We start from the raw sequence: 23,482 nt of genomic DNA, 5'->3' as shown, positions 1-23,482 counted from the left end.
AACGCACACACACCCACACACACAAAGAGCAAGATAATGCAAACACACCGTAAGAGCAGTAGCACACAAACACACAAACACTAACAGCAGGAGAAAGCAGACAGAAACATACGGTAGGAGCAGGATTCAACCAACACACACCCGCACACACAGCAAGAGCACACACACAAACACACACAGTGAGAGCAAGAGAATGCAAACACACAGTAAGAGCAGGAGCACACACAAAAACAAACACTAAAAGCAGGAGCGCACAGACACACACACGCAGTAAGAGCAGGAGCACACACACACACACACACACACACACACACACACACACACACACACACACACACACACACACACACACACACACACACACACACACACACACACACACACACACACACACAGGAGCAGGAGAACATACACAGATGGTGTAGTTTTCTTAAGAGCAGGGCTCTTCCTTCAGGGATATAGATTAGTTTCTGAACAGGAAGGGGGAATGTCGTCACAGAGGTTTCACTGTTTGCCATTACTTCCAAACAAACGGATTCAATGGTCTGTATGAACATGCAGCCGGCCGGCTCATTGTCCTAGCAGTAGCAACAGAAGCACGCCAACGTTGTGCTACGGTTTCCATGGTGCAGATAGACAGCAACCAGCTCCAAGGGTTCTGAACTCTGTGGTCAGAGTTAACACCTATGTTATAAATGCCGTATATTGTGTGGGTTCCAAAACATTGCCTAAGGCGGGCTACATGTCATGTCTGCTGCTTGTAGCTTTCAGGCTAAGGTTGAGGTGTCAGTGCGCACTCAATGAGCGAAAAACACAAACAAGCAAAACAAAACTACAAATTAGAGTCATCAGAACAACGTTGTGTTTATTTCTAAAGCAGGCTTTTATAAAAACAGAAAGTTAACTGAATCCAAGAAGTGAAACTAGCTTTTCCTGCTCCGCCCTTGGAGTGTTAAACGAGAGGAAAAGTGTCAGTGTGCAGCACATAGATCGACCAAATCGCAACACAATCATCTTTAAAGGTTTGGTTTTTCCAAAATGGTGCCAAAAGCCTGACACACAAGTAAATGTTGCATAGAAACATTTTCCTTCAACCGGTTGAAAATATGAATGCTCATTTTGTGTCAAAAGGTATAGATTTTCCCTCAAGTAAGGCCATTTGAATCATCGAAAGCACGGAATACAGAAACAGTTAAATAAATTGAAAAGCCAACAAAACGTCCAATGTCAAATAATACAAAAAAAGAAGAAGATCACAACAGTGATAAAACAGCCAGTTACTTAGTGAACCAAACAACTGAAATAACGTATCTCACCATCCTGTGAGACTTTAACAAAGTCACAATCGATATATTTCTCTGCCACCTGCACATGTACACCCCTCATCCAAGGAAGAATATATACAAACAATGAGGTCCATTGCTTCTCCATCATGAAAATCTCTCAAAATGAAATGGAATTCTGCCACTCCAGTAAAAAGATTACAATTCGAATATATCTCATCAACATATCTTATCGTTGTAGGCATTTCAGTGTGTTTATGTTCACGAACCAACGAGAATTGTGTTCAGCCAGATAAGATCACGGTGCACCTCTCCTGCAGCAATCCTGCACCCTATCTAAAAAACATGTTGAAGGGAAGATCGGAATAGACTAAATAATACGACTGGGGGCAAGGAGCAGTCTGAGCGTGTGATACACCAATAGTATTCAAGAAACCTCTGAAGAAAGACTAGTGCAGAGACACCCAACTCCGAGCTCCAGTGGGACTGCCAGGTAGCTGCAGCATGATGCCCTCTCTGGATACCGCAAGAAAAACCTGGTTCTAAACGGACAGAGCTTTCAGTGTAAAGCTGTTCAGTCTGATCGGCGAAATGCGTTTGTATGTTCAAACTGAACTCCTCTCTGTGAGCAGAGCAGATCTAAAAGGATACATGATAGAAGTATACAAGCACCCGCCCGGCGCCCGTGTTCCAGACTCCACCTCACTGTATCAGGGTGGGAGACGGGCGGAGGGTGTATCAGTGTCCCTCTACGACGGCTTGTTGTCCTCCGATATCTCTACTTCCTCCTCTTGGCCCGGCCCCGCCGGCCCCGGCCGGAGGAGGGCCCCTCGCCGGCCCCGCCCAGGGCCCCGTCGGCGGGCGCGGCGGCGATGTTGATTTGGCCCTCCTGGATCTCGCTGCGGGCCTCCTGGGGCAGCTGCTCGATCTGCTGCTGGGCCTCCAGGTAGAACATGATGTCCCTCAGCTGCTCCTGGAGCTCCGAGATGGCCGCCTCCTTACGCTCCCCTGGGGAAGGACACCAAACACGGACACACGGTTGCTTTTGGGGTCGTCTCCTTTCATTGGAAGGGAGCTGTGCATCTGAAGCTCTCCGTGTCCCTCTCCTCTTTCACATTTGTGTGTTGAAAGAGGAGAAGGAACTTGATGACTCAATTCCTACATAGCTTTACACTGACTGAAGGAAGACCTCAAGTCTTAGCTTTACACTGACTTAAGGAAGACCTCAAGTCTTAGCTTTACACTGACTTAAGGAAGACCTCAAGTCTTAGCTTTACACTGACTTAAGGAAGACCTCGAGTCTTAGCTTTACACTGACTTAAGGAAGACCTTAAGTCATTGACCTCAGGGCCATTCAGCTAGGAACCAAACTACTACTAATAGGTGATTAAGCATTCGTTATCCTCTAACGTCCCTTGCAGTGGATACCAGATCACGGTACCAGGCTGTGCCAGAACCTCCTTTGAACAGATTTCCCCCAGCAGTAATCAATTTAGATTATTATTCCATACAAGTCCTCCCATTGGCCGCTCTCCTACCGGTCTCCCTCCCCTTGCGCTCCTCCTCTGCCAGCTGGGCCTGCAGCTCCGCCTGGTTGGACCTCAGACAGTTGTTCATCTCCTGCTCCTCCTTCAGCTCCCCGCTCAGCTTGGAGACGCGAGCGCTCAGCTGGGTGTACCTGGAGGGGGAGGAGGTGCAGCTCAGTGATTGGCTGCTTCAGGGTTCCAACATTCCGGCGACAGAGGTACTCGTTTGGCGCTGTGAGCTTTGGTCTGGAACTGGAAGTTCTGTATCCTTGTAAAAAAATACATTTCAACCCTCTTTTTCATCCGTTGATTTTGTTTCTTTATTTGATCCTTTTTGCGTTTGATGTCTTTGTAAAGTGACTTTGAGTATCTCAAAAAGCTATTTGAATGCCTTACAAAAGAATCCTCATTGCATAAAATCGAAGTCCCTCCATCTTAAAAAAAGTATATTAGATCGCTGGTGTCTTTCTTTGAATACCACTTCATCCAGACACAGTCCAGTTCAGAGGTAATACACAGGCCCAACATAACATAATATAAATGAATATCGATCTAAATACTTGCTTCTTGCAGACACTGACTGAGCTGCTGAGCGTTGAACATACAACATAGAAAATCCAAGCGTTGAATATCAGAATCAAACATCATGATTTTGAAGGACAAAAGGGTTTCGACAATGCCAGAAGTCACACTCCATTATGTCTCCGGAATGTGCGTGACTAACTCGTAATTTGACCGACCACACCAAGCGCAGCGACCTGGTGTAACCCTGGTGTAAAGCTGCTTGCGCCACGGAGGGAAATATGACACCGGTTGAGTTGTAGCGTAGTGCGGACCGGTTAAGTAGACACGAGGTAAATTGTCCCGTGTGTGTGCTTAGGGGCCACTCACACTAGGGCCGTTTGCCTGTTACCGTGCTGCAGGTAGATTCAGCACGATTCCCCCCCCCTCCCCACTCCCCCCGCTGGCCCGTGGTCACACTGCTCCCAAAGGCCGTGGCCTGGGCACGATTGCTCCTTCATACATACGTCATCACGTCGTAATACGATGAATATGTCATCACCAAGCGTCCTCTCCGCCATAACAACGATGGAGAACAACAACGTGAATGCTGTCGTCGGCCCAAATTTCAAGTAAACCCTCGACTTCACTATCACAACACGTACCAACTACCCACTCGTGAACCGCTTGCCGCCACTTGTTTAAAATGATTTGTTGTGGGGAAGAAGGGCATGGACCTATAAAGAAAGAAGGGTCACGCAAGGACTACGTCATCCAGCTCACGTTGCGTATCCGCGCGCGTCATCTCATTAGCATCGGTACTTTGGCCACTGGCACCACCTCTCCCAAGTGTGCCGTGGCCAAGGGGCTGGTGCCGTCGCTGGAATACGGATGGCGTGGTCACACTAGCCAAACGTTCTAGACTTTAGTATGCAAATGAGCTCGGGCACGGGGCCTTGGCCCTAGTGTGAGTGGCCCCTTAGTGACCTACTTCTTCTCCACGCCCTGCTTCTCCTTGGACAGCTCCCCCATCCTCTGCTCCAGGTTGTCACAGCGTTCCAGGGTTTCCTTAAACTTCACTTTCATGTTGCTGATCTGGAGACACACACACGTTCTGTTTGTTTAGTGCTTCCTTGGCCAATATTAGAGGTATTGCGCTCGCACGCGCGCGCGCGCACACACACACACACACACACACGTTCTGTTTGTTTAGTGCCTCCTTGGCAAATATTAGAGGTATTGCATGTAAAAAAACAAAACAATAAATATGAATCAAAGCAATTGAACAGAGCGGCCTGCGCGTGGGTTACCTCCTCTGCGGTCTCCTTCTCCAGATGAACGATCTTATTCTCCCAGTAGATCCTCTGGGACTCCAGCTGGCTGGTCAGCAGGTACGAGTACTGCAGACAACCCATTATGATATGAACCCAAACACTCTGACACTAGGACACTTTAACCCTGGCCACATTGCACGATACAATATGTACATCGCCCTGTTTATCCGCTTTTATTTGTTATATATTTAACAATTATTCGCGGAAGTGGGGAATAGCCCCGGAGCCTGAGGTGAATAATTGTTTTACTATACACACTACACGTTAACAACCTCTGCCGGGAATTATTTTGTTTTTATTAGCGGTTTATATGTTTTTATTAGCGTGACAAGACGACCGTCATAGCGAACCAATCAAATCGCGCCATCTTAGGAGGTTGACGTGTAGCATATACTAATTATAAATATATATATAAGTTTAATATATTCTGTTAAAACTTATATTGTATTTTGTCTTATTTCATTCCATTGTATTTATTTATTTTTTACGAAAAAAATACAGCGTGTGTCACAAAAACATTTCAATGCACATCCTGTATGAATATGTGACAAATAAAAACCTTTGAATCTTGAATCTGCAACACTGAATAAGATTCAAGATTCACGTGTTTACCTCCAGCTGCAGACCGTCAATCTTCTCTGTGTGGCAGATCTCTCCCTCACACTCAAACTGGACCATCTTGCCGTCCGTCTTGCTGGCCACTAGGCGGTGGACGTAGTTATCTGCAGAGGAACGGCTCAGCGTTAGTCAGATCCAGGATCAGTGAATACAATGCGCTTCATTCATTAAAGTCCTTGTTTTCACCATACAAGAAAATACACTTCTATACACATACGAGTGTGTATATCGTATTTCTTGATTTCTCGTAATTTATTACATTGTATTATGTTTATTACAAACAAATGACCGCAATTCAATTACATTTGCGTTTTAATTTGTGGAACATTAACAAACAATATACAACACCTATGAAACAAACCATGCGTCCACAAACATATCCAATTCATAAATCCTACTTCCTGCATCAAACCACAGCCGAGACGCATTCCACGGGTTATGAACATGAGAGCGACTGTGGCCACAACGAGGTGGACCACAAAACACACAACACACGACACCGTCACAGGTGACGCAACGCACGTCCCCATGAGGGTATCGTACCTCCGGCGTAGTCCCACACGCGGTGGTTGGTCAGCTGCATGGCGTAGGTGTGCTGCGTCTCCTCAAAGTGCTTGTAGGCGTGGCGGCTGACGTAGCGGCCGCAGCCGATGTGCCCGCAGATGAGGCAGATCCACAGGTTCTACGGGCGGAGGACAGTGTGCAGGTTAAGGAGGGGGGGGTGATCGCTGCCCAAGGGGGGGCATGGTGGGGGCATGGAGGGCATGGTGCTGAAGGAGGCCTGAAGGCCTCCTTCAGCACCATGCCCTCCCCACAACATGAGCATTTTTTGATCGTCAAGGGGTCGGGCTTAACGTGTCTTCGAATCACTTTATCTCAAGAATGGCAGGAGACGAAAAAGGATAGAAAGAGACATACCGGGAGAGATCAGGGATCTATTTCAACCAAAAAAACAAGGAAAGATACAAAACACAAACAGCGCCTCGGTTTCATTACCTCCTGCACGCCACATTCAAAGCACTTGTTCTCCTCGACGGGTTCCGGCGTTTGGCAGTATCGACACACGGGACACCTGAAGAGAGACAAACAAACAGATCCCCGTCAACCAAACCCTGAACCTCACCCCGGTGGGGACGCCCCCCAGAAGCACTGCGTTCATTGTTCTCTATTGTGAGGCCGTGCGTGTTTCCTCCAGGATCCATTAGACACCAGAACACAATACTTTTAGGAAGAATGTTGGTTCTTCATAAAAGGACTGGATATGTGCGCTGGTCTCCCCATTGTTACTAGTGCTGGCCCGAGTCTGTGTTTCGCTGTTAATATCCAATCACGGCTTTGACCGTCAGCCAGCTTCGAGCTGGTCAGCCATCAGACATTATCAATCTATCAGTCTGATCTGCTGGACTACCCTTACAGATAAGGGAGCTGGCTGGCTGCTGACCAACCAGTCGTAGCCTGGTGAGGGCCGGGGTACTCACGAGGCGTCCTCCCAGCGCTGGAGACACTGGCTGTGGAAGCTGTGGTTGCACAGGGTGGTGAGCACCCCGTTGACCGACTCGTCCATCCGCTCCAGACACACCGTGCACTTGGGCAGCTCCGTCAGCTCCATCACCGGCAGACTGGCTCCCTGTTGGGGGGGGAGGGAGGGGGGGAGAGGGTCAGGGGGAGGGAGGGGGCGGAGGGAGACAGAGGACACAAGGCCCACGCCCACGTGGAGACGATAAGAGATCGTCTGTGTTCGGTTTTCCCCTTCTTATCTTGCAGCCGTAAAAGGAAGTGTGACCGTAATACTGCAGACCTCTGACAACAGATTACATTTGTTTGGTAACATCAATAGCAGCTTCAATTTACAACAGAGGATAGACCGTGGGATGGATGGTCTTACTGTAACGATATAGAGTGTATATAGATATATAGTAGCATGTACTTAAGTGCTTAAGGTCCTCATACCCGGTCTGACTTGATGACCTCAGCGCGCTCCACATAGACCAGCTGGCACACCGCCTCCTCAATGGAGTTGAATTGGCGGCCGTTACAGGCCGTATAAAAGCTGTCTGCATCTGCCTACACAAACAAATAGACAGACATGGCATTGAAGGGTTCACTAAACACACAATTTGTGATGTCACAACTGGCTCAAAAGGGACCTCCCTATGACATCGAAGAGGGTATGGAAGATAGGGACGGAAATGTTGTGGTCTCTCAAATACTAGTTGCTTCACTGACCTTTAAATTGTTTAACTTGAGCACTCTCATCTATATAAGTTGGGTTTTTCAAATGGCTTGTAATAGCTTAACAACATCACACCTGGTTGTCAAATGTGGTGCCAAGAAGGCGTGTATGCCAAGAATGTGTATTGTATGATATGATGCATACTACATTTTTGATATTCCATCCGATGATGAATCGGGTTATAGACCCTTACCTGAGTTCTGAATGTGATGAGGACCATGTACTGGTTGGGGGTGGAGTCTCGTATGATCTTCATGTGTTCCATGACGTCGTTGAAGGGCGCCACCAGCTTCATGAGGTCGTGGCTGGTCATGGTGGCCGGCACGGTCAGGATACAGAGCATGGCACTGCGCCTCACGTCCTCCGTCAGCGAGGTCATCTTACTGCGTCGCCGCCGGGGATCACATGACTACATTAGCCTTCTGGGTTTTAAATGTCGTTTATTTTTTTCAAGTACATGATGAAGAGTGGGACATTATTCATATAATTCAATCAAATGTTATTAATCACAATAGTTATCCTGACTGATTTGTGGTCGCTAATATGAAATATGTGCAGGTACAGCTTCAGAGATACATATACTGGGTGGTCTTTTCTTGGTTCAGATTATCAAAGGAATCCTTCCTTATTGGCTACTCGTCAGGCAATGCTAGCCATTTTACGTTTTTAGGCTATGGTAAAAAGCAGAAGTTAATAACGACTGGTAAACGATTCACTTTACAATCCAATGAAGAGAGGACTCGCAGATGGATCCATACTTTTAGCCGTGACTCACTTGGTCTTGTAGAGGTGCATGATCCCGTGGACGATCTCCACCGAGGGGTTCCCGCTGAAGAAGGAGATCTGGTCGGGGAGTTCCTTGGAGGGGGAGTCTGGAGCCTGGCCCGTCTCCGCAGCCTCCTCCTGGACGTCCTCCGTACCGTCTGGGTCCGCCGGGGCACCCCCATGGCCCTCGCTGTCCTCTGCCGAACCACCACTGTCTTCACCGCCTCCTCCTGCTCCTCCTCCACCTCTGTCTGTAGGGACACGGGCGTGAAGGAGGTTCTCATCTCTGCCGTTTAAATCTTGGGAGACTTCGACGTAAACAAACGTTACAATGTCATAATCGATGAATAGATGGATGAATGTCTACCTGGATTGGGCTCAAATGTCTCAATAACCATGTCCCCCATAGCTCTGCTGCCGATGTGTTGGTGGATGACCACCGATCGCTCCAGCTCCGTCTTTCCACTCAGGGTGAGTTGGGCGAGGCCCAGGGCTTTCTCCTCCAGGGTCTTCTCGGACATGCCGTCCACTGTGGCGGGGACAGAAACACAGGGAGGGCAGACGTGATAGGTCTCAGGTATTGTAGCTGATGGGTTAAAGTGTGTTTTTGCGTGACATAATGGTCTTCAATGCTTATCGGCCTTGCCAGTACATGCTAGTACAGTTTATGCATCGAGAGTGTGCTATTGTTTGTGATGTTAACAGACAGAACTATCCCGACTTTAGAAACCCTTTTCTGGATACTGGTGAATCACTGGGAAGGTTCAGGAGAAGAATGAATGTTTGAGTAAACGACAATAGGCCTGGCTTTTATTTGAGCCTTCCCAGAGAGCGCCATTACAACTCTTTTGACTCGAGTACCTGCCAGGCTCTCCTGGGCTAGTGGCCCATGCTAAACATCTCGCTAACTCCTAGCTAGGGAAACTCACCGGCAGAATACTCGAAACCCTCCGGAGAAGGAGACTGGTCGGCTAATTCCAGACGGATAACAACCAGAGAAACACTCATGAGGTATGACCGAAATGACAACCTTTTTGAGAAAACAAAAACTCAAATATTGGCCAGCAAACCGGCTGGCTGACTCACAAGCAGAACACTCTGGGATATACTCAACAATCTAATGCTTGAAAAACCAACAGCGCTTGGTTGTATTACGACATTCGTTCTGTAGTCTTCTTGCACCCATACAGACAAGTAAAAAAATTGAATCCAAGACGATAGGCAATGATCATTAAGGAGCGTTTTCCACAATATTTACTGTCATGTTTGGCAACTGTTTATTGTTCAATAGTCTCGCGATAACAGATGATCGGAGATCTCGCGGTCTACTTTAGCGAGGAATTGTGCACTCTTCTTCGTTTGATATAAGATGACATTCACCGTGTCGGTGTAGCAGACGCCTGCAGGGGAGCAATTGTAACTTACCTAATATTGTAAAGAGTGTAATAAGATGCAGTTAAATCGTCCTTTTCCTAATGACCCATATTTGCATAATGGATAACGTATTCACAAGGCGTGAATACAATCAATAAATCACGATGGCATAAGTTTCCCTTGATAATCCCCAACTATGTTCATATTATTCTGCAGAAGTGAAAAATACACGAAACGCACGATATATTTACTAATTTTATTTTTTCAAAAATTGACATTCCAGTGTTTTTGTTTTCAATTTTTTAACAAAAGAATGAATGGGTAGGATGACACGCATTCAACAAACATTCAACCTCAACAAAAACTCGGATAACAACTTTCTCAAGCTTAATGATTCGGGTGGGCCAGAAGCCAAAACAAAGGCATGTTTACCAGACGTCTCTGTATGAATATACAAATGGGTGTCAAGATGGGATATATTATGTAACTCTAAATTCTGATTTACTTAGAATTTTTAACACAGCACTAAAGTTCGCAATGTTTTAGGGTCAGAAAGCTTATGGCTGCGGTCTTGGCTTATTCTTACTAATGCTGTTGCATGAAATTCCCTCGCTAATTTAGTTCCTTATGCAGTCAGCTGAAAATTATCTTTAAGCTATACATTTTTCACAAGCTGATCAAGATGTAGGAGACCAAATATCCTGTGTATTTGAAAGGAGGTGGTAGACCAAGGCAAAACAAAACACAACAAATGGATTTTCTACTGCAGCAGTTTAGTTAATGTACCATCTTAAATCTATTTACAAATTAGGTCCAATGTTGAAATAGCTGTGGAAAATACATTAACTGGTTATGGCAGTTTAGTGCAAAAGCAAATAGCCAACCAAGAGTCACAAAACCTACCTCTATTGCATTTCATCTTTGTAGAAAAACAGACATGAGAAGATTTGAGAGCATTTTGAGTTTGGTTGAGTTTTGAATGGGTACATGTATTGACAACACAGGCACTTGGTTTTAGTTTAATCCTAGCATGTGTTGATATTTATTTTAACCTCATTGTCATAATTACTGTTAAATATACAAGCACAGTCTTTCAATTAGTTGTTGAAAAAGTTGACATCCACGTCTTCTATTGCATTAACACAGCTTGTACTTAAAATGGCTCAGTAGGTAATGTAGGCAATGTGTTTGTGGAGCATTCATTATGACATAATCATAAACAGTCTTCAACCATATTCTTTGAAACTTTCAACTCACTTGGAAGGTGCAATATAAAAGAGTTCTGTGGATGTTCAATTTTGAAACCAGTATATCGGAGGGGGGGGGGGGGGCAGGAGAGTAATGCCGCTGACATCCTAAGTTAAATCCTTAATTTGTGTGACTTATACGTTTCAATTCATTTGGTTTTAATACTGAAACTACTACATGAATGAACCTCCCCCGATACAATAATGAACACGCAAAATTAAAATATTAAAAACACAACCAAGTGAATTCAGTCTCTGGCCCCTCGGCTGTGGCCTCAAGTCGTGTCTGTGATGGATGCAGATTTAAAACAGTGCCATCTTATTCAAACTCCATATCTACATGTAGGACAAGCAACCAATGGAGAACACTTGTGTGAGGCTAAAATAAAATAAGGGACTCTGTCACAAATTAAAATGGAGGAGGGGGGTGGCCGTAATAACTAACATACAATGGAAATAGTGGTTTTATTGTCTCTCTTTATATTCCTGTTCAGTCAAAGAGTAGTTGATGCCGTGATGGTGAGGCTTAGCTCTGCAGACTATGTACAATAATTTATAAGTCGTTAAATCTAAAACTGCTCTTTTATAATCATCTATTTTTCGCTGCTATGGTTTTCATTTTCTTACTGTGTAACTGCCGTGTCATTTTCCCCCCAAGAGCACTTCACGAGATTCTGCTGTGCTACGTGAGACACGGAGCGCCTCGGCCGAGGGAGGAAAGTGGAGAAGAAAGCCGGGAACAAATCACATGAACCCAACTCGAGGAGTAGTGAAAGGGGAGACGGAGATTCCAAACAAAACGTTGCTCTTTTTTTCAGCTGGCATTGGGGGGAGGTTAAGTGGAGCTGGTGGGTGTGGTGTAAACGATGAGCCAAGATAAAGATTGAGAGTGGTGCTGGGGGGGTGAATGTGTCAATAACAATGATCTTGATCGGGGTGTCGGGTGGCGATGGCGTGTCAGATCTTGAGGGTCTTTAGCGTCTCTGCTCTCCTCTTCAGCAGATCTCCCAACTCCTGCAGCGAGCGTAAATAACTGCTGTGCACCTTGTCCATACCAGCCCTGATAAAAGACTCCTCCTCCTGAGAGACACAATAATCATCATTAATATCCGAACGAGTTACATCATGCCGGACAGCCTCATAATCATTATCATCGTATCTATAAAGTCACCTTGTGCCTGATCACACAAGAAAAGAACACCACCACCATTAAGGTGAAAATAAGTGTGTGAACATGCATGTGGGGGAGGTTACCAGTGTGGGGTTGGGGGGGCTACGTGTGCGTTGTCATTACCTGTGTGTGTGGCTCCAGGGTGAGAGAGGCAAGCTTGAGAGCCGTCAGCCCCAGCTCCTGGGTCTTGATGTGCTCCAGCACCTGGCTGAGGACCTCTTGGAGGCCACCGGTCAGCACCTGGAATCCACACACCACCGCGGGCTAGACCGGGGAGAAAAACACAAACCATCTCTTCACTATTGGCTGTAGCCCTGCCCACCGGTCTAGCTAGCCTAGGAGCTGAAGCTAGCTCATCAGCTCTATTTGTCGATAAACTCACTGAATGTCATTTTTCAGATCAAAGTGTCGCCCGGCATGTAAACAACGCACCCATTCGTTCCTTCCACTTTTGCTCTGTCACATAAAACTTTAGATGCGACACCTTTGCATCTAATCCACATCCACATAGTAGCATTCACTACTATGTGGATGGGCTGTGTTGCCCATTACAGTCAAATTATTACGTGAAGTCAATTAATTCAAGGCACGTCATAAACTGTACACCAATAACTTGCACGCAGTGTGGAAGACACAACAGGGGAAAAGGTGAGAAGAAGGGACAAAAGTGGGAAGGATTTACCGTGGCTGTGTTGGTGTCCTTTTTCTTCTTCTTCTTTTTCTGTAGACTCGCCTTGAGCGGTCGTATCACCTTAGCACATTGACTGGCCACCCATAGCACCACGCTCATCGTCTGCAGCAGAGGGGCGAACCAGGCGTGTTTACAGGTTTACAGCAGCTTGGCACCACATGGTGGAGGTATGGGAGATGCACTGCATGTCATGGTGGTAAGTATCGAATGCCTCACCTCAAGAAAGAAGACTAGGTTTTCTAATAGGGAGGGCTGGGTTTTCAACCGGCTGTCTTTCATTTCCAAAAGATCGCCGTTGCATTTATTTGACATTTCTGCAACCAAAAACAACAACAATAAGACATCAAATATTGACCAAAACATTGGTCTGGGGTTCAAAATAAGAAAAACAATTTATTTTACATGAACAAAGCAAACGTATTACCTTGAAGTTGTATTACTAAAGATTTAAAAGTGTTGCAGATCCGTGTTTGAAGCTCTGTTGACTCATCTATACACAAGACGACAAGAAACCACGGATCAGAATTTACACCGGTGACCGGAAGGCTGATGCTGTTATTACAAGTTATAATGGATAAGAAAGGATTTACTTTATTAACCCGGACAAGAGATTTCTTTATCACAACCATAATTCATTTAAGGAAAAAATATTTAAATACATAAACAAGAATATATTGAGAACTATATATTTTTAAGTAACAAATGGATATCTATAGACACGATTCTGGAAGTTTGTGTCTCACCCAGTCCCATGGTCTCCAGCTCCTGCAGGTGCACGGTGAGCTGCAGCGCTGAGGTCTGACACTGGCAGCTCCCACAGGCCATGGCCGCAGCCAGCCGCGTGGACGGGGGGCCCAGGAATGGATACTGGAGAGGACAACCGCACAGCAAGCCAAGCATTACACAAACACCCCAGCCATGACTTCAGAAAAGGCTCCAGACACTATGTAGCGAATTTTAATTAAATTGAACGACAATTGAACTGCGAGCTCAAATAAATTAGATCTTATCATATGACTGCTGGGTACAAACGGATTTATCCAGAGCGATGTCATTAAGGAGCAGGTAGGCGTCAAGGCATCCTGCTCAAGGGTTAGGCTGTGGACATTGGGGATTGAAACCAGTGCCTTTCAGGTGCGACTCAACAACCAGCCTACCACCGATAGCTACCCTTGTGAGACCATCCAGATCTCACAGGTTCAAATTCTGTGTCTTTTCTAGTCCACAACGTCAATATTAGGAAATCTGTAGCTGCTCCCCCAAGCCCAGGGTGAAATTGTGAAACATTAAAAATGTCCCGCCTCCAATTAAAACATGAATGTACCAATACATTCAAATATAAACAATCAAATGCTGCCCAAATAAGGACACCCCTTCCCGACCTGGCTGTGGAACCTACCTGTGAGCGTTTCTCCGACAGGCAGGCGGCGCTCTGCAGCGCCTGCTCCAGCTGGGAGAAGAGGCGGGCCGCCACCGAGGCCTTGTCCCCCACGCCGTTCTCGCTGCCCAGGGAGTTCTGCTGCTGGTGGGCGCGGCCCAGCGCGGTGAGGGCCGCCAGGAGGCGCAGCGTGAGGGAGCGCATCCTCAGCCAGAGGCACTCCTCCTCCATGGAGGCTCGCCGGTGCTCCTCAGTCAGAGACCTGGGGGAGCAGGGTGGGGGGGGGGGGGGGGGGACCACAGGCGTGATGAGACCGTCCAGACTGTAACTGGGCTCTGAATGACGTGAAAGACACGTTATCGTCGATGGAAATGTTTGTCTGAAGGTCATAGTTTGAGTTAAAGGGGTCGGGTTCGTGCTCATTTTTAAAAGGTAATGGTAAAAGATTAAAAATGGTGTTTATAGTAATTGGATTTTTCAGCACGGGAGCACGTTAAAGGCTTTATATGTAGGATGGGGTATTTTATTGTTCAGTGAACGTCGAAGGTCCGGGGTGGAAAATTCTCCTTAATGCCGGATTCACGACTCATCGTCACACCCAAAAATAATATATTCATCATTAGTTGGAGAGGAACAAAACAAAAATGATATATATATACACGTGAGGCAGAAGGCCAGCGTCTGCAGACTTAAAAAGGAAAGTCTGAAAGTACCCACCGGTCTCTAGGGTCCCAGCTGGTGAGGACGGTGAGGTCTCGGTTGTCTCTCAGGGTGTCCCAGGGGATGTCGTCCTCCTCTGGGGTCAAACTCATGGACTTCACACTCTCCTCCAGACTCAACACGCTGTCGGAAGACCACAACACATTACACATCCAAACCAAAGATTAACTTCCTGTGAAAGGATGCCACTTCACTTGTGTGCTGTTCAACATTTTGAAAACGGCTTGTTTCAGACATCCTATTTCTCCTGCACAGTCATCGCTGGCTGTGGTCACATGTGATCATACGTGGGAACTAGGGTTGCCGCGGTGTGGACATTTTCACACCGAGTAATACGCTCGTGTCAACACCGGTATTAACTTTGAAACTATAGGTCAACCGCCATCTTCTCCGTCAACTCTCCTCTCACACTCAGTGACAGCGGCTGGCAGCGCGCCAATTCTCGGCGTCTTATAACGTTCTTTATACAACGGGGGATCTAAATCCAGCGATCTGATTGGTTCCCAACTGTTCTATAATGAGCGTATACATAACTGCTATGACGCCCGATCATTTTGTGAAAGTTTGCATATCACTCCGCGCCTGGAAGTAGAAACAGTTACAAAGTAAAACATATGTTGGATGATGGAGAGCGTGTTAAACAGTGGTATAATGAGCACATACCACAGCCTGGCGTGATCTATTGCTTAAATATATAATAGTATAATATAATTTTATATATCATAATATCACAGCCGAAAGCTCTGTCCGCCTCCGGATGGCCGTAGCGCGGGGAGCTCACGTAGGGATTGGGCTTCACGGGGTTTGTTTACCGGCGTTGCTATGGTTACCGGTCTTGTAAGGAAGCACGTAAATTCTCGGCGCGACAATTTTATTTTATTACTGAAAAAAATAAAAAATAAAAAATAAATAAATCGGTGTTGCCGGTGTGCAACACCGAGTAATCGGTGTTGGCCTCAACACCGGTAACACCGTATACCGCGGCAACCCTAATGGGAACAATAACCACATCCAATATAGGGGGGAATTTGTATCATTTAAAATTCACAATTCTAATTATTTTGATGCTGTTCCCTAGTTGAGGAAGTTTATTTGTGTTGTCGCCATTCCGTGAGTGTGAGGGAGCGAGTATAATCCTCACATGTCTGCCTCCAGGAAGAGGTCGAGCAGCATCCTCTCCGTGCGGACCTGAGCGAAGTGCAGCGATTGGTTGAGCCGGCTGCGCAGAGCAATGAATTCTGGGATTTTCTCGAACGCCCCGTACTTATACGCCTGGATGATGTACTCTGAGGTCTGGTGGAGCGACACACAAGGACAACAGCGGCGATGAGAAATAAATAGGAAATGAAAAAAAAAAAGGAACAGACAAAAAAAAATGAGGAATACATGGAGATGTTAAGGAGAAAAAATAACATTTCAAAGATTAATGTTAAAGTTAAACAGTACAAATCTGGATACGGATAAATGTCTAGATAACGTTGGATGATGCCTTTCCTAGTAAAGCCTCTGTACTAATAGTAAAGACAAAATAAACAATGGCTGGACATTGGATGACTTACATCTTTCTGGTTAGAGTGGAAAAACCTGAGGGTAAAATTACAGGACTGGGAGGCTGCAGCAAACTGACCCAAAGGCTCAGCGTAACGAGTTAACAGATACCTAAAAAGTAAGAGAGGGGATATTTTCACTTTTCACAAAAAAAAAGGTAAAAACAAAAAAAAAAATGCTGATGCTAAATTGATCCGGTACCAAGTGTATATTTTTGCCAGGTGTGTGTGGGTGCGTGCGCGCCCGTACTGACCCTATGGTGTCGTGCTGCACGTGCTTGGCGTCGAGGCTGGAGTAGAGGTCCACCACGGGTTCGAACGCCCCCAGGTGGCAGTAGAGGAGGAGCAGGAGCAGCTTGAACTGGGCGTTGGAGGGCGAGTGGGACAGACCCTCCTGCAGCAGGCCGATGCCCTGCCAGGCCATGGACTCCTCCCCTGGGGGGAGCGGGGAGCAGGGCACACATCAGACAGGACACCGAAGGATAGAGGCAGGGAGAAAGAAAGCCTAATCGACAAAGAAAGCCAAAAGCCCACGAAATTGAGGAAGAAAGAAAAAAGACAATTTGAGCAAGAGGGTAAGCACAATTTCAGAAGGAAGGGGAAGAACGATATGAGGAAGAAGGAAAGAACGAAGGAGGAATAACTATAAACTGAACAAACGAAAAAGCCAGATGGATGGAAGCAGAGCAGGACTCCAATACATTTGAAGGGGATACTGACCCGTCTCTTTCCATAGGTCGACGTACACGTGCGCGGCCATCAGACAGTACATGTCGGAAAACTGCAGCTCCGTCTTCAGAGCGGTCGCACCTGTTTGAGCACACACATATTCACACATTTTATGAGGGAGATTATGCAAAACAAAGAGGAGAAAGATGTGTATACTGTAGTCAAGTTATTTTAGAAAGGTCTTCATGGTTTGTATTGGGAAATGTACTGAGTCACTGAGACTTGGTTAGCAACAAGGTTACGTGTTTTTTAACACAGAAGATGCCATTGGATAACAAAATGATACCCCGTTCTGCACTACAAAAGAAATCCATAACAATAAACTAGCAGCACCGCTGAAATACGCCCAGATGCCCACAGCCATGACTCACCAAACTTGAGCCCGTGGTGGTAGTGGGCCTTGAGGTCTCTGATGACCCTCAGCTTCCCCTCAGGGCTGAGGGCGTGGTGGAGGCCCAGCGCGCGGCTCAGCTGACACACGCACAGGTGCCTCTGGAGCGCCTTGGTGTCCTCGGGGAACACCGAGCCGCCCTCCTCCTCAGACTCCCCGCCGAGAGGAACCGCTTCCCCCAGCCCGCGGATGAACTAGAGACCGACACAAGACACGCAGAACACACGGCCCTTCAGAGCAGGGCTTCAGCTGGGTGTGAGTGAGTGAGTGAGTGAGTGAGTGAGTGAGTGAGTGAGTGAGTGAGTGAGTGAGTGAGTGAGTGAGTGAGTGAGTGAGTGAGTGAGTGAGTGAGTGAGTGAGTGAGTGAGTGAGTGAGTGAGTGAGTGAGTGAGTGAGTGAGTGAGTGAGTGAGTGAGTGAGAGCTTGACAGACGGAGGCGGACAGAGAGGGAGAGAGCCACGACAGACCTTGAGGTGCTGTTCAGGGGGCATCAGGTGCAGGTATAGCTTCAGGTCCGTGATGCAGCAGGGCTTGTCTCCAAACTGACTGAAGTACTGCGTCATCAGATCCCACGGCTCCCCTGCACACAGAGCCAAGCGACAGAGAGGCGGGAACGACATATTAGACTCACCGACTGGTGACAATCACAATTGGGAGTCTCCACCCAGGTGGAGCGCGGACTGCTCAAACACCAGCGTACAAGTTAGCGCAGTCCACAAGGGGGAGAGCTATGCATCTGCGTGGACACGTCATTACATGGCTTGTATTGACCAATAAAACAAAGGGCCCCTTTAAGAGGGCAGGAGGCCCATCTGTGGGTTACCTAGCTGGGCCTCCTCAGGGCAGCCCCTCTCCCTCAGCCGGTGGATGAGCTCCAGGCGGCCCAGGTAAGGGCCCCGGAGCTGCCGGGTCTCCTTCTGGTCCTCCGCCTTGATGCGGTCCTCCACAAACGTCATGGCCTCGGCCACGGTGTTATGGACCCCACCTTCTGTACAGCTGGGGAGGGACGGCAGAGGGTGGGAGGGGAGACGAGGGGCTTCAATGATGGTAGGACTGTTTTATGGGCTATGATAGGGAGTGGGATCCTCTTTAGTCTGCTCGGTTGGTGAGCTTAACCTGCACTAATGTAACTTTTCAACAATTTACTAGACTAAAGAATATCGGAGCCCGAAGGTTTCACAACAATAAAATGCAGCCATCCACTCGTCAATCCATCCAGGGAATTCTTCCTGCATAGTGTAGGTAACAAATAACATACCGACAGCACACACTGACCATTTACCAAGCATAATAAGAGGCTATAGGGTTGAGCATGTCATAACATAGCTACTGCTGGCAAATCATATACACCCACATAATACACAACCCTGCTTGGCTAACATGTCACCGGCTAACCAAACAGCTGACCAACCCTGCTTCTTAAAATAGTGCTAAAAAAGAGATCAGGATGAACAAATAGAGCTATCTAGGACAGGCAATTATATAGAATCAGCAGGTTCCATTACCTCAAAATAACCAAATTCGGGAAAGTTTCTAATTATGCTAAATGAAATCCCTCCCCCTCCTCTGCTACTCACTGTTCTCCTTCCTCCGGCGGGCTCCACGATTGGTCAATCAGGTGGAAGAGGGAGTCAAAGTAACAAGAATAGAACTGCCAATCATCGGGGCTAAAACAACACAGGAGCAGAAAACATTAGTAAAGCCAAACAAGGGCAGCAGGAAGCAGATGAATCGCAAGCATGAAGATGAGCGGTACAGCCTAATAAGGGCGTGGGGGGGGGGTTCCTACTTTTTGAGCAGCAGCTTGCTGGCCAGGGCATTGCCCTCTGGCCAACGCTGTAGTCGCTGGTACAGCATCATACACTTGCTTTCTCTGCTCTGTAACTCACTGGTCAGTTTCTCTACGGGGGGATACAGAAACACAGCGTGGCATGGTCAGACTCTATTGTAGTGCACCCATAATGATACACACTCACACACAAACACACACACACGCTCACACACAAACACACACACATAAAAACACAAGCGCCTACCACCAAGCGGGCCCCTGATCACTTCGAGGGCCTCTTCACATTTCCCCAACCGCTCCAGTATCATAAAGTACAGCTGCACCTGAAGCCACACAACAACAACACAGACACATCTATTGTAACAATAATAACAATAATAACCATAATAAGCCCCACATCGCCATCCCACTCCAAGTGTCTTTAGAAGACTAACGTTTCCAACGGACACGACAGACATTGCGGCCCCCATTATACCACCAGGTGTGTCATTAGAAGAGATTTTAAAAAAATCGATCTGCTGTGATATCACAGGTGAGAGGGCCCTCCAAGGACGTATGATCGATTGGCCAATCGTCCCGTTGATAAAGTTATTGGCTCTATAACATTAAGCATTATTGATATCAAAATGGCCAATGTCACACCTCAGCCTCTGCTTCTATCTTCTCCTCCTTCACCATCTTCTCCACCATGCGTTCGGCCAGGGGGAGGAACATGGTCTGGGCCAGCTTCTCATCCTGGGCGGAGATGGCCTGAACACACACGCACACACAGACACACATTAGACCATGAAAAGTCAACAGTGTTGATGAACGTCGGCTTTGGTGACACTGGATGGAGGCCTGCACAGACCTGCATCACCAGACTCATCACGGACCAGAAGTAGTAAGGGTTCTTGGGGACGATCTTGTAGAGAGCCATTCCTGCCTGTAGAAAGAAAAGGAGAAGAATGCAGATTGGCATTTAGTGTGGAATCAAAAGTCAATAAATGAACTGTAGGTAATATAGACTGCCTTCATCTAGCTGGTATTACACACTTGGAAACCCAGACCACACACCGACCACACACCAACCAAACACACCACACACACACACAGAGACCAAACAGACCACACGTTGAGCTCCACCTCCTAGGCGGTAAAGCCCAAGGGATCCTTTTCACAACAGTGTATCTACACATGGGGAGGCTTTGGGGAGATGCCGGTCAAACCTGCTGCATTTTCTTGTACTCCCCCACGCGGGCGTAGGCCATGAAGAGGTGCGAGTGGTACTCCTCACTGAGGGGGACCTTCTTCACCGCCGCCTCGTACAGCTTGGTGACCAGCTCAGCTGAAACCAGACAAAGCACAACACGGTGATGAGAGGTACTGCATCCGGGGGCCGCCATGGAACAGGACCATCATACATCTCCGGAAAATATGTCTACAAAGTATTCACAATAAGGTCAGCGGAAATGTCGATGCAAAGATGCATGGAAACATTACTGACAGCTGAGGTTTACATTATTTTTACATTATTTAAACTATACATTTATCGCCACTATAACATAGTTGAAAACTTGATTTGGAATGGTCAATAACATTTCACGGTTGTCCACCATTTGTAATAACGTGACGCCTCTGCCTTTGTGTTATAGATGAAAGTAACCGATCCGCATCAATGAGCTAGTATAAATCCAGCAGAAAACTATGTTATAGATGAAAGTAACTCATATCTGATTACTGTCTGCAACTGTGGTTCAAGCGGCCGAGGCGGCGCCAGGGTTGCTTATTACTGCCGGAGTACATCATCATCGTTGTGGTTTATTCCTCGCTAAAGAAAACTACAACTGCAGAGAGCACAACTGAAGTGTGTGCTCACGATACTGCGCTGTGACTCACGTCGGTGCATCTCCCTGTACAATATGGTCAGAGCCTGCAAGGAGTTGTCATCGGTGGGCTCCAGCGTTGCCACTTCCTGTGCCAAAGTAAAAGCCTCGTCCTGCTTCCCAGTTCGCTGCAAACCGATGGCCTTCAGGACCTTGAGGAAACAGATTCAGAGTACACTTTATACTTCAACTGAATGCAGATACAACCATTTCTGTATCATAAGGAAAGCTGTTCCCCTATTATAGACAATTAACTGATAATCAGATCATGGATTATCCTAAGGACATATGGAAACAAGTTCAAATGCACTGGTGTGGCATAGTTCTAGAAAATGATCTGTAAAGGATTTTGCTACGTCTCAAAAGGGGCCAATCTAGACGAAACTAGTCTCTTGTTGTTAATTAATTATTTTAAAGCATCTTTTCATTAACAAGGGTTGCTGAACTAGTGGTTAACACCATAGTATTAATGTGGCGTTGTTAAGGGCGATGAATATTTAGCTGGATAAACTAAAAATAAATTGAGCAAAACAATATCCTATTAATTATTCAAATAAATGAACCCTCTGGCTTCTTCAAGAGTATTCATCTTAACAATTTACCTTTGCACAATGCAAGTCCTTGTGTTTCTTCAGCAGTTTGTCAGCCTGCTGAATGGCCATCTTATTGTTGCCATTATCGAGGTAATCTAGGGGAAAACCGAACGCATGGACAATATTGTGAATATCAGGAGTCATTATACGTTATTAAAAAGCAGTGCAATTGATACAGCATTCATGATGACGGAAAGCCTGTTCCATGTTTCAGTCAAATAGTATAATTAGGTCTGTCCCAGAGCGCCTAGTCATATTTGTCCTGTTAGTTCTGAAGACGCCTCCTACGATACACACACACACACACACACCCCCACACACAGACAGCTGGCAGCCAAATTTAACTGCACTAGACAGTACATTGTGGTCATGTCTATTCTCTCCAGTAAACTTGACACTTTCGTGACCTGTAATAACTGACACGAAGCACAATAGTATATAAACGAGAACATGTGTTTAGTAATTAAGGACGGACCATCAGATATGGCGCCCTATAATGAAGCAGGTCTGATTCAAACATTCAAGCTTGATGAAATCTTTGAATAAGTGTATTGACCTTTGGGATCTTTTGCATTCAACAAAAACACGTATGCAGAGCTACGTGTCTATTGCCACCAAATAGAGTATACCCTTTTAGCACTGGCCCCACACGAAGACTCGTGACACTTTTCAGGGTGAAAGAAAGGCGTCATATGGACAGTGATCGTAATAGTACATATAACACATGTATAAAGTACAGACAAGAAAAGCGCAGACCCTGAAGACAAAGATGTTACCAAAACGTCGTTAACCAAAAAGCAGGAACTCAAGGATTTGCTTTACTAGTTTATTCATCTCTAGTGGACAACATGAAGAATGAAGCCACACCGGGCGAGCCAGTGATCCCATACATTACTAGGCTGAGGTAGCTGCTAGCATCTTCTAATCACAAGAATGCAGCAAATGCTGCCGACACACTAGTTAAATGTTCACCCCGCTGGCACATCGCAGAGATGCAACAGATTGCAACCATGCATCTAAATAGCAAAAAGCATGTTTAAACAAGCATACCAAGTGCAGCATGCCTATACTGGGTCCTGCTAACACATTGTTATAAACGGCTAGCTAGCTGTCAACGGGCTAGCATTAGCACAGAAAGCACACTGCATTCTCCTAAACGTCAGACACCAACTCATCAGAAGACCGCTGTCCTAGGACCACGCCAGTCGATGGAATACAAGTACGAGGAGTTAGAGTATAAATCAGGGAGAGGTCACCGCATGACACTGAGATAAGGTGCACTGTCATCCGGCGCTGCGGGCAACAATGTTCGGGGCTGCGACTTCATGGGCCGCAGTGTTACCATGAACTAAACCTCGTGCTGGACAAAGGCACGCACGACTACATGCGATGTGAGGGTTAATGCACAGCTACACAATACGCGTAGGTATTATTTCCCATTGAAACCCTACCGTATATCGGTCTGAGTCTCCTGTCGTTCGGATCCTGCACATGGCCTCGCGCCGCCATGGTGGTGGGGTTTACCTGGGTAGATGTTTGCACATGCGCACTACATCCTATATGTAGCTCGGACTCCCCCGACCCCCCCTGTCATTTTAAAGAGTTGTGTACATGCGCTTGTTGTCCCAAGAGAGGCAGTATCCAATGGCTTAATCATTTTTTAAGTCTTTTCATGTTTCAATTAAAAAAATCGACTTGCTTGAACAAAAAACAAAAAAATCGAC

General features: G+C 46.5%; 2 protein-coding genes across 3 annotated transcripts; both read right to left on the bottom strand.

Annotated features, from left to right (window-relative positions):
- Positions 1–589: 589 nt before the first annotated feature.
- brap (BRCA1 associated protein) lies at positions 590–9,582 on the bottom strand. 2 transcript variants are annotated; one of them, XM_056578291.1, is made up of 14 exons: positions 9,347–9,582; positions 9,190–9,231; positions 8,628–8,789; positions 8,271–8,511; positions 7,689–7,878; positions 7,213–7,326; positions 6,741–6,889; positions 6,259–6,334; positions 5,806–5,944; positions 5,257–5,366; positions 4,621–4,710; positions 4,302–4,405; positions 2,822–2,961; positions 590–2,291 (listed from the first exon to the last, which is right to left on the bottom strand). In XM_056578291.1, the coding sequence occupies exons 3-14, from the start codon at positions 8,779–8,781 to the stop codon at positions 2,062–2,064; spliced, it is 1,737 nt and encodes a 578-aa protein (XP_056434266.1). In that variant the 5' UTR covers positions 8,782–8,789; positions 9,190–9,231; positions 9,347–9,582; the 3' UTR covers positions 590–2,061. The 2 variants fall into 2 exon arrangements, with proteins under 2 accessions (XP_056434266.1, XP_056434265.1); XM_056578290.1 differs by having other exon boundaries at positions 591–2,291; positions 9,190–9,582.
- Positions 9,583–9,892: 310 nt separating this feature from the next.
- naa25 (N-alpha-acetyltransferase 25, NatB auxiliary subunit) lies at positions 9,893–23,320 on the bottom strand. The gene is made up of 24 exons (XM_056578289.1): positions 23,210–23,320; positions 21,768–21,853; positions 21,179–21,317; positions 20,509–20,627; positions 20,151–20,225; positions 19,943–20,050; positions 19,545–19,623; positions 19,298–19,409; positions 19,086–19,175; positions 18,332–18,504; positions 17,976–18,088; positions 17,489–17,702; positions 17,109–17,198; positions 16,643–16,823; positions 16,401–16,500; positions 15,983–16,134; positions 14,839–14,964; positions 14,143–14,383; positions 13,487–13,610; positions 13,168–13,233; positions 12,960–13,057; positions 12,735–12,845; positions 12,176–12,316; positions 9,893–11,961 (listed from the first exon to the last, which is right to left on the bottom strand). The coding sequence occupies exons 1-24, from the start codon at positions 23,265–23,267 to the stop codon at positions 11,839–11,841; spliced, it is 2,919 nt and encodes a 972-aa protein (XP_056434264.1). The 5' UTR covers positions 23,268–23,320; the 3' UTR covers positions 9,893–11,838.
- Positions 23,321–23,482: the final 162 nt, after the last annotated feature.

This window comes from Gadus chalcogrammus, chromosome 19 (assembly GCF_026213295.1).
Source record: "Gadus chalcogrammus isolate NIFS_2021 chromosome 19, NIFS_Gcha_1.0, whole genome shotgun sequence".
Lineage (NCBI taxonomy): Eukaryota > Metazoa > Chordata > Actinopteri > Gadiformes > Gadidae > Gadus > Gadus chalcogrammus.
Note: the sequence above shows the minus strand (reverse complement) of the source record. Positions and strands in the feature narration are given on the sequence as shown.

What these genes read in the sequence shown, in the direction of transcription:
- naa25 (XM_056578289.1), bottom strand. Translation starts at nt 23,267, where the DNA reads ATGGCGGCGCGAGGCCATGTGCAGGATCCGAACGACAGGAGACTCAGA. An exon ending in CCGCCGGAGGAAGGAGAACA is followed by an intron (nt 18,505 to 19,085) that starts GTGAGTAGCAGA and finishes GTCCCTCCCCAG; the next exon opens with CTGTACAGAAGGTGGGGTCC. An exon ending in TCCACTCTAACCAGAAAGAT is followed by an intron (nt 16,135 to 16,400) that starts GTAAGTCATCCA and finishes TCGCTCCACCAG; the next exon opens with ACCTCAGAGTACATCATCCA.
- brap (XM_056578290.1), bottom strand. Translation starts at nt 9,268, where the DNA reads ATGAGTGTTTCTCTGGTTGTTATCCGTCTGGAATTAGCCGACCAGTCT. An exon ending in AAGCAGGGCGTGGAGAAGAA is followed by an intron (nt 2,962 to 4,301) that starts GTAGGTCACTAA and finishes CTCCCCCTCCAG; the next exon opens with GTACACCCAGCTGAGCGCTC. An exon ending in GCGCAAGGGGAGGGAGACCG is followed by an intron (nt 2,292 to 2,821) that starts GTAGGAGAGCGG and finishes GTCCTTCCCCAG; the next exon opens with GGGAGCGTAAGGAGGCGGCC.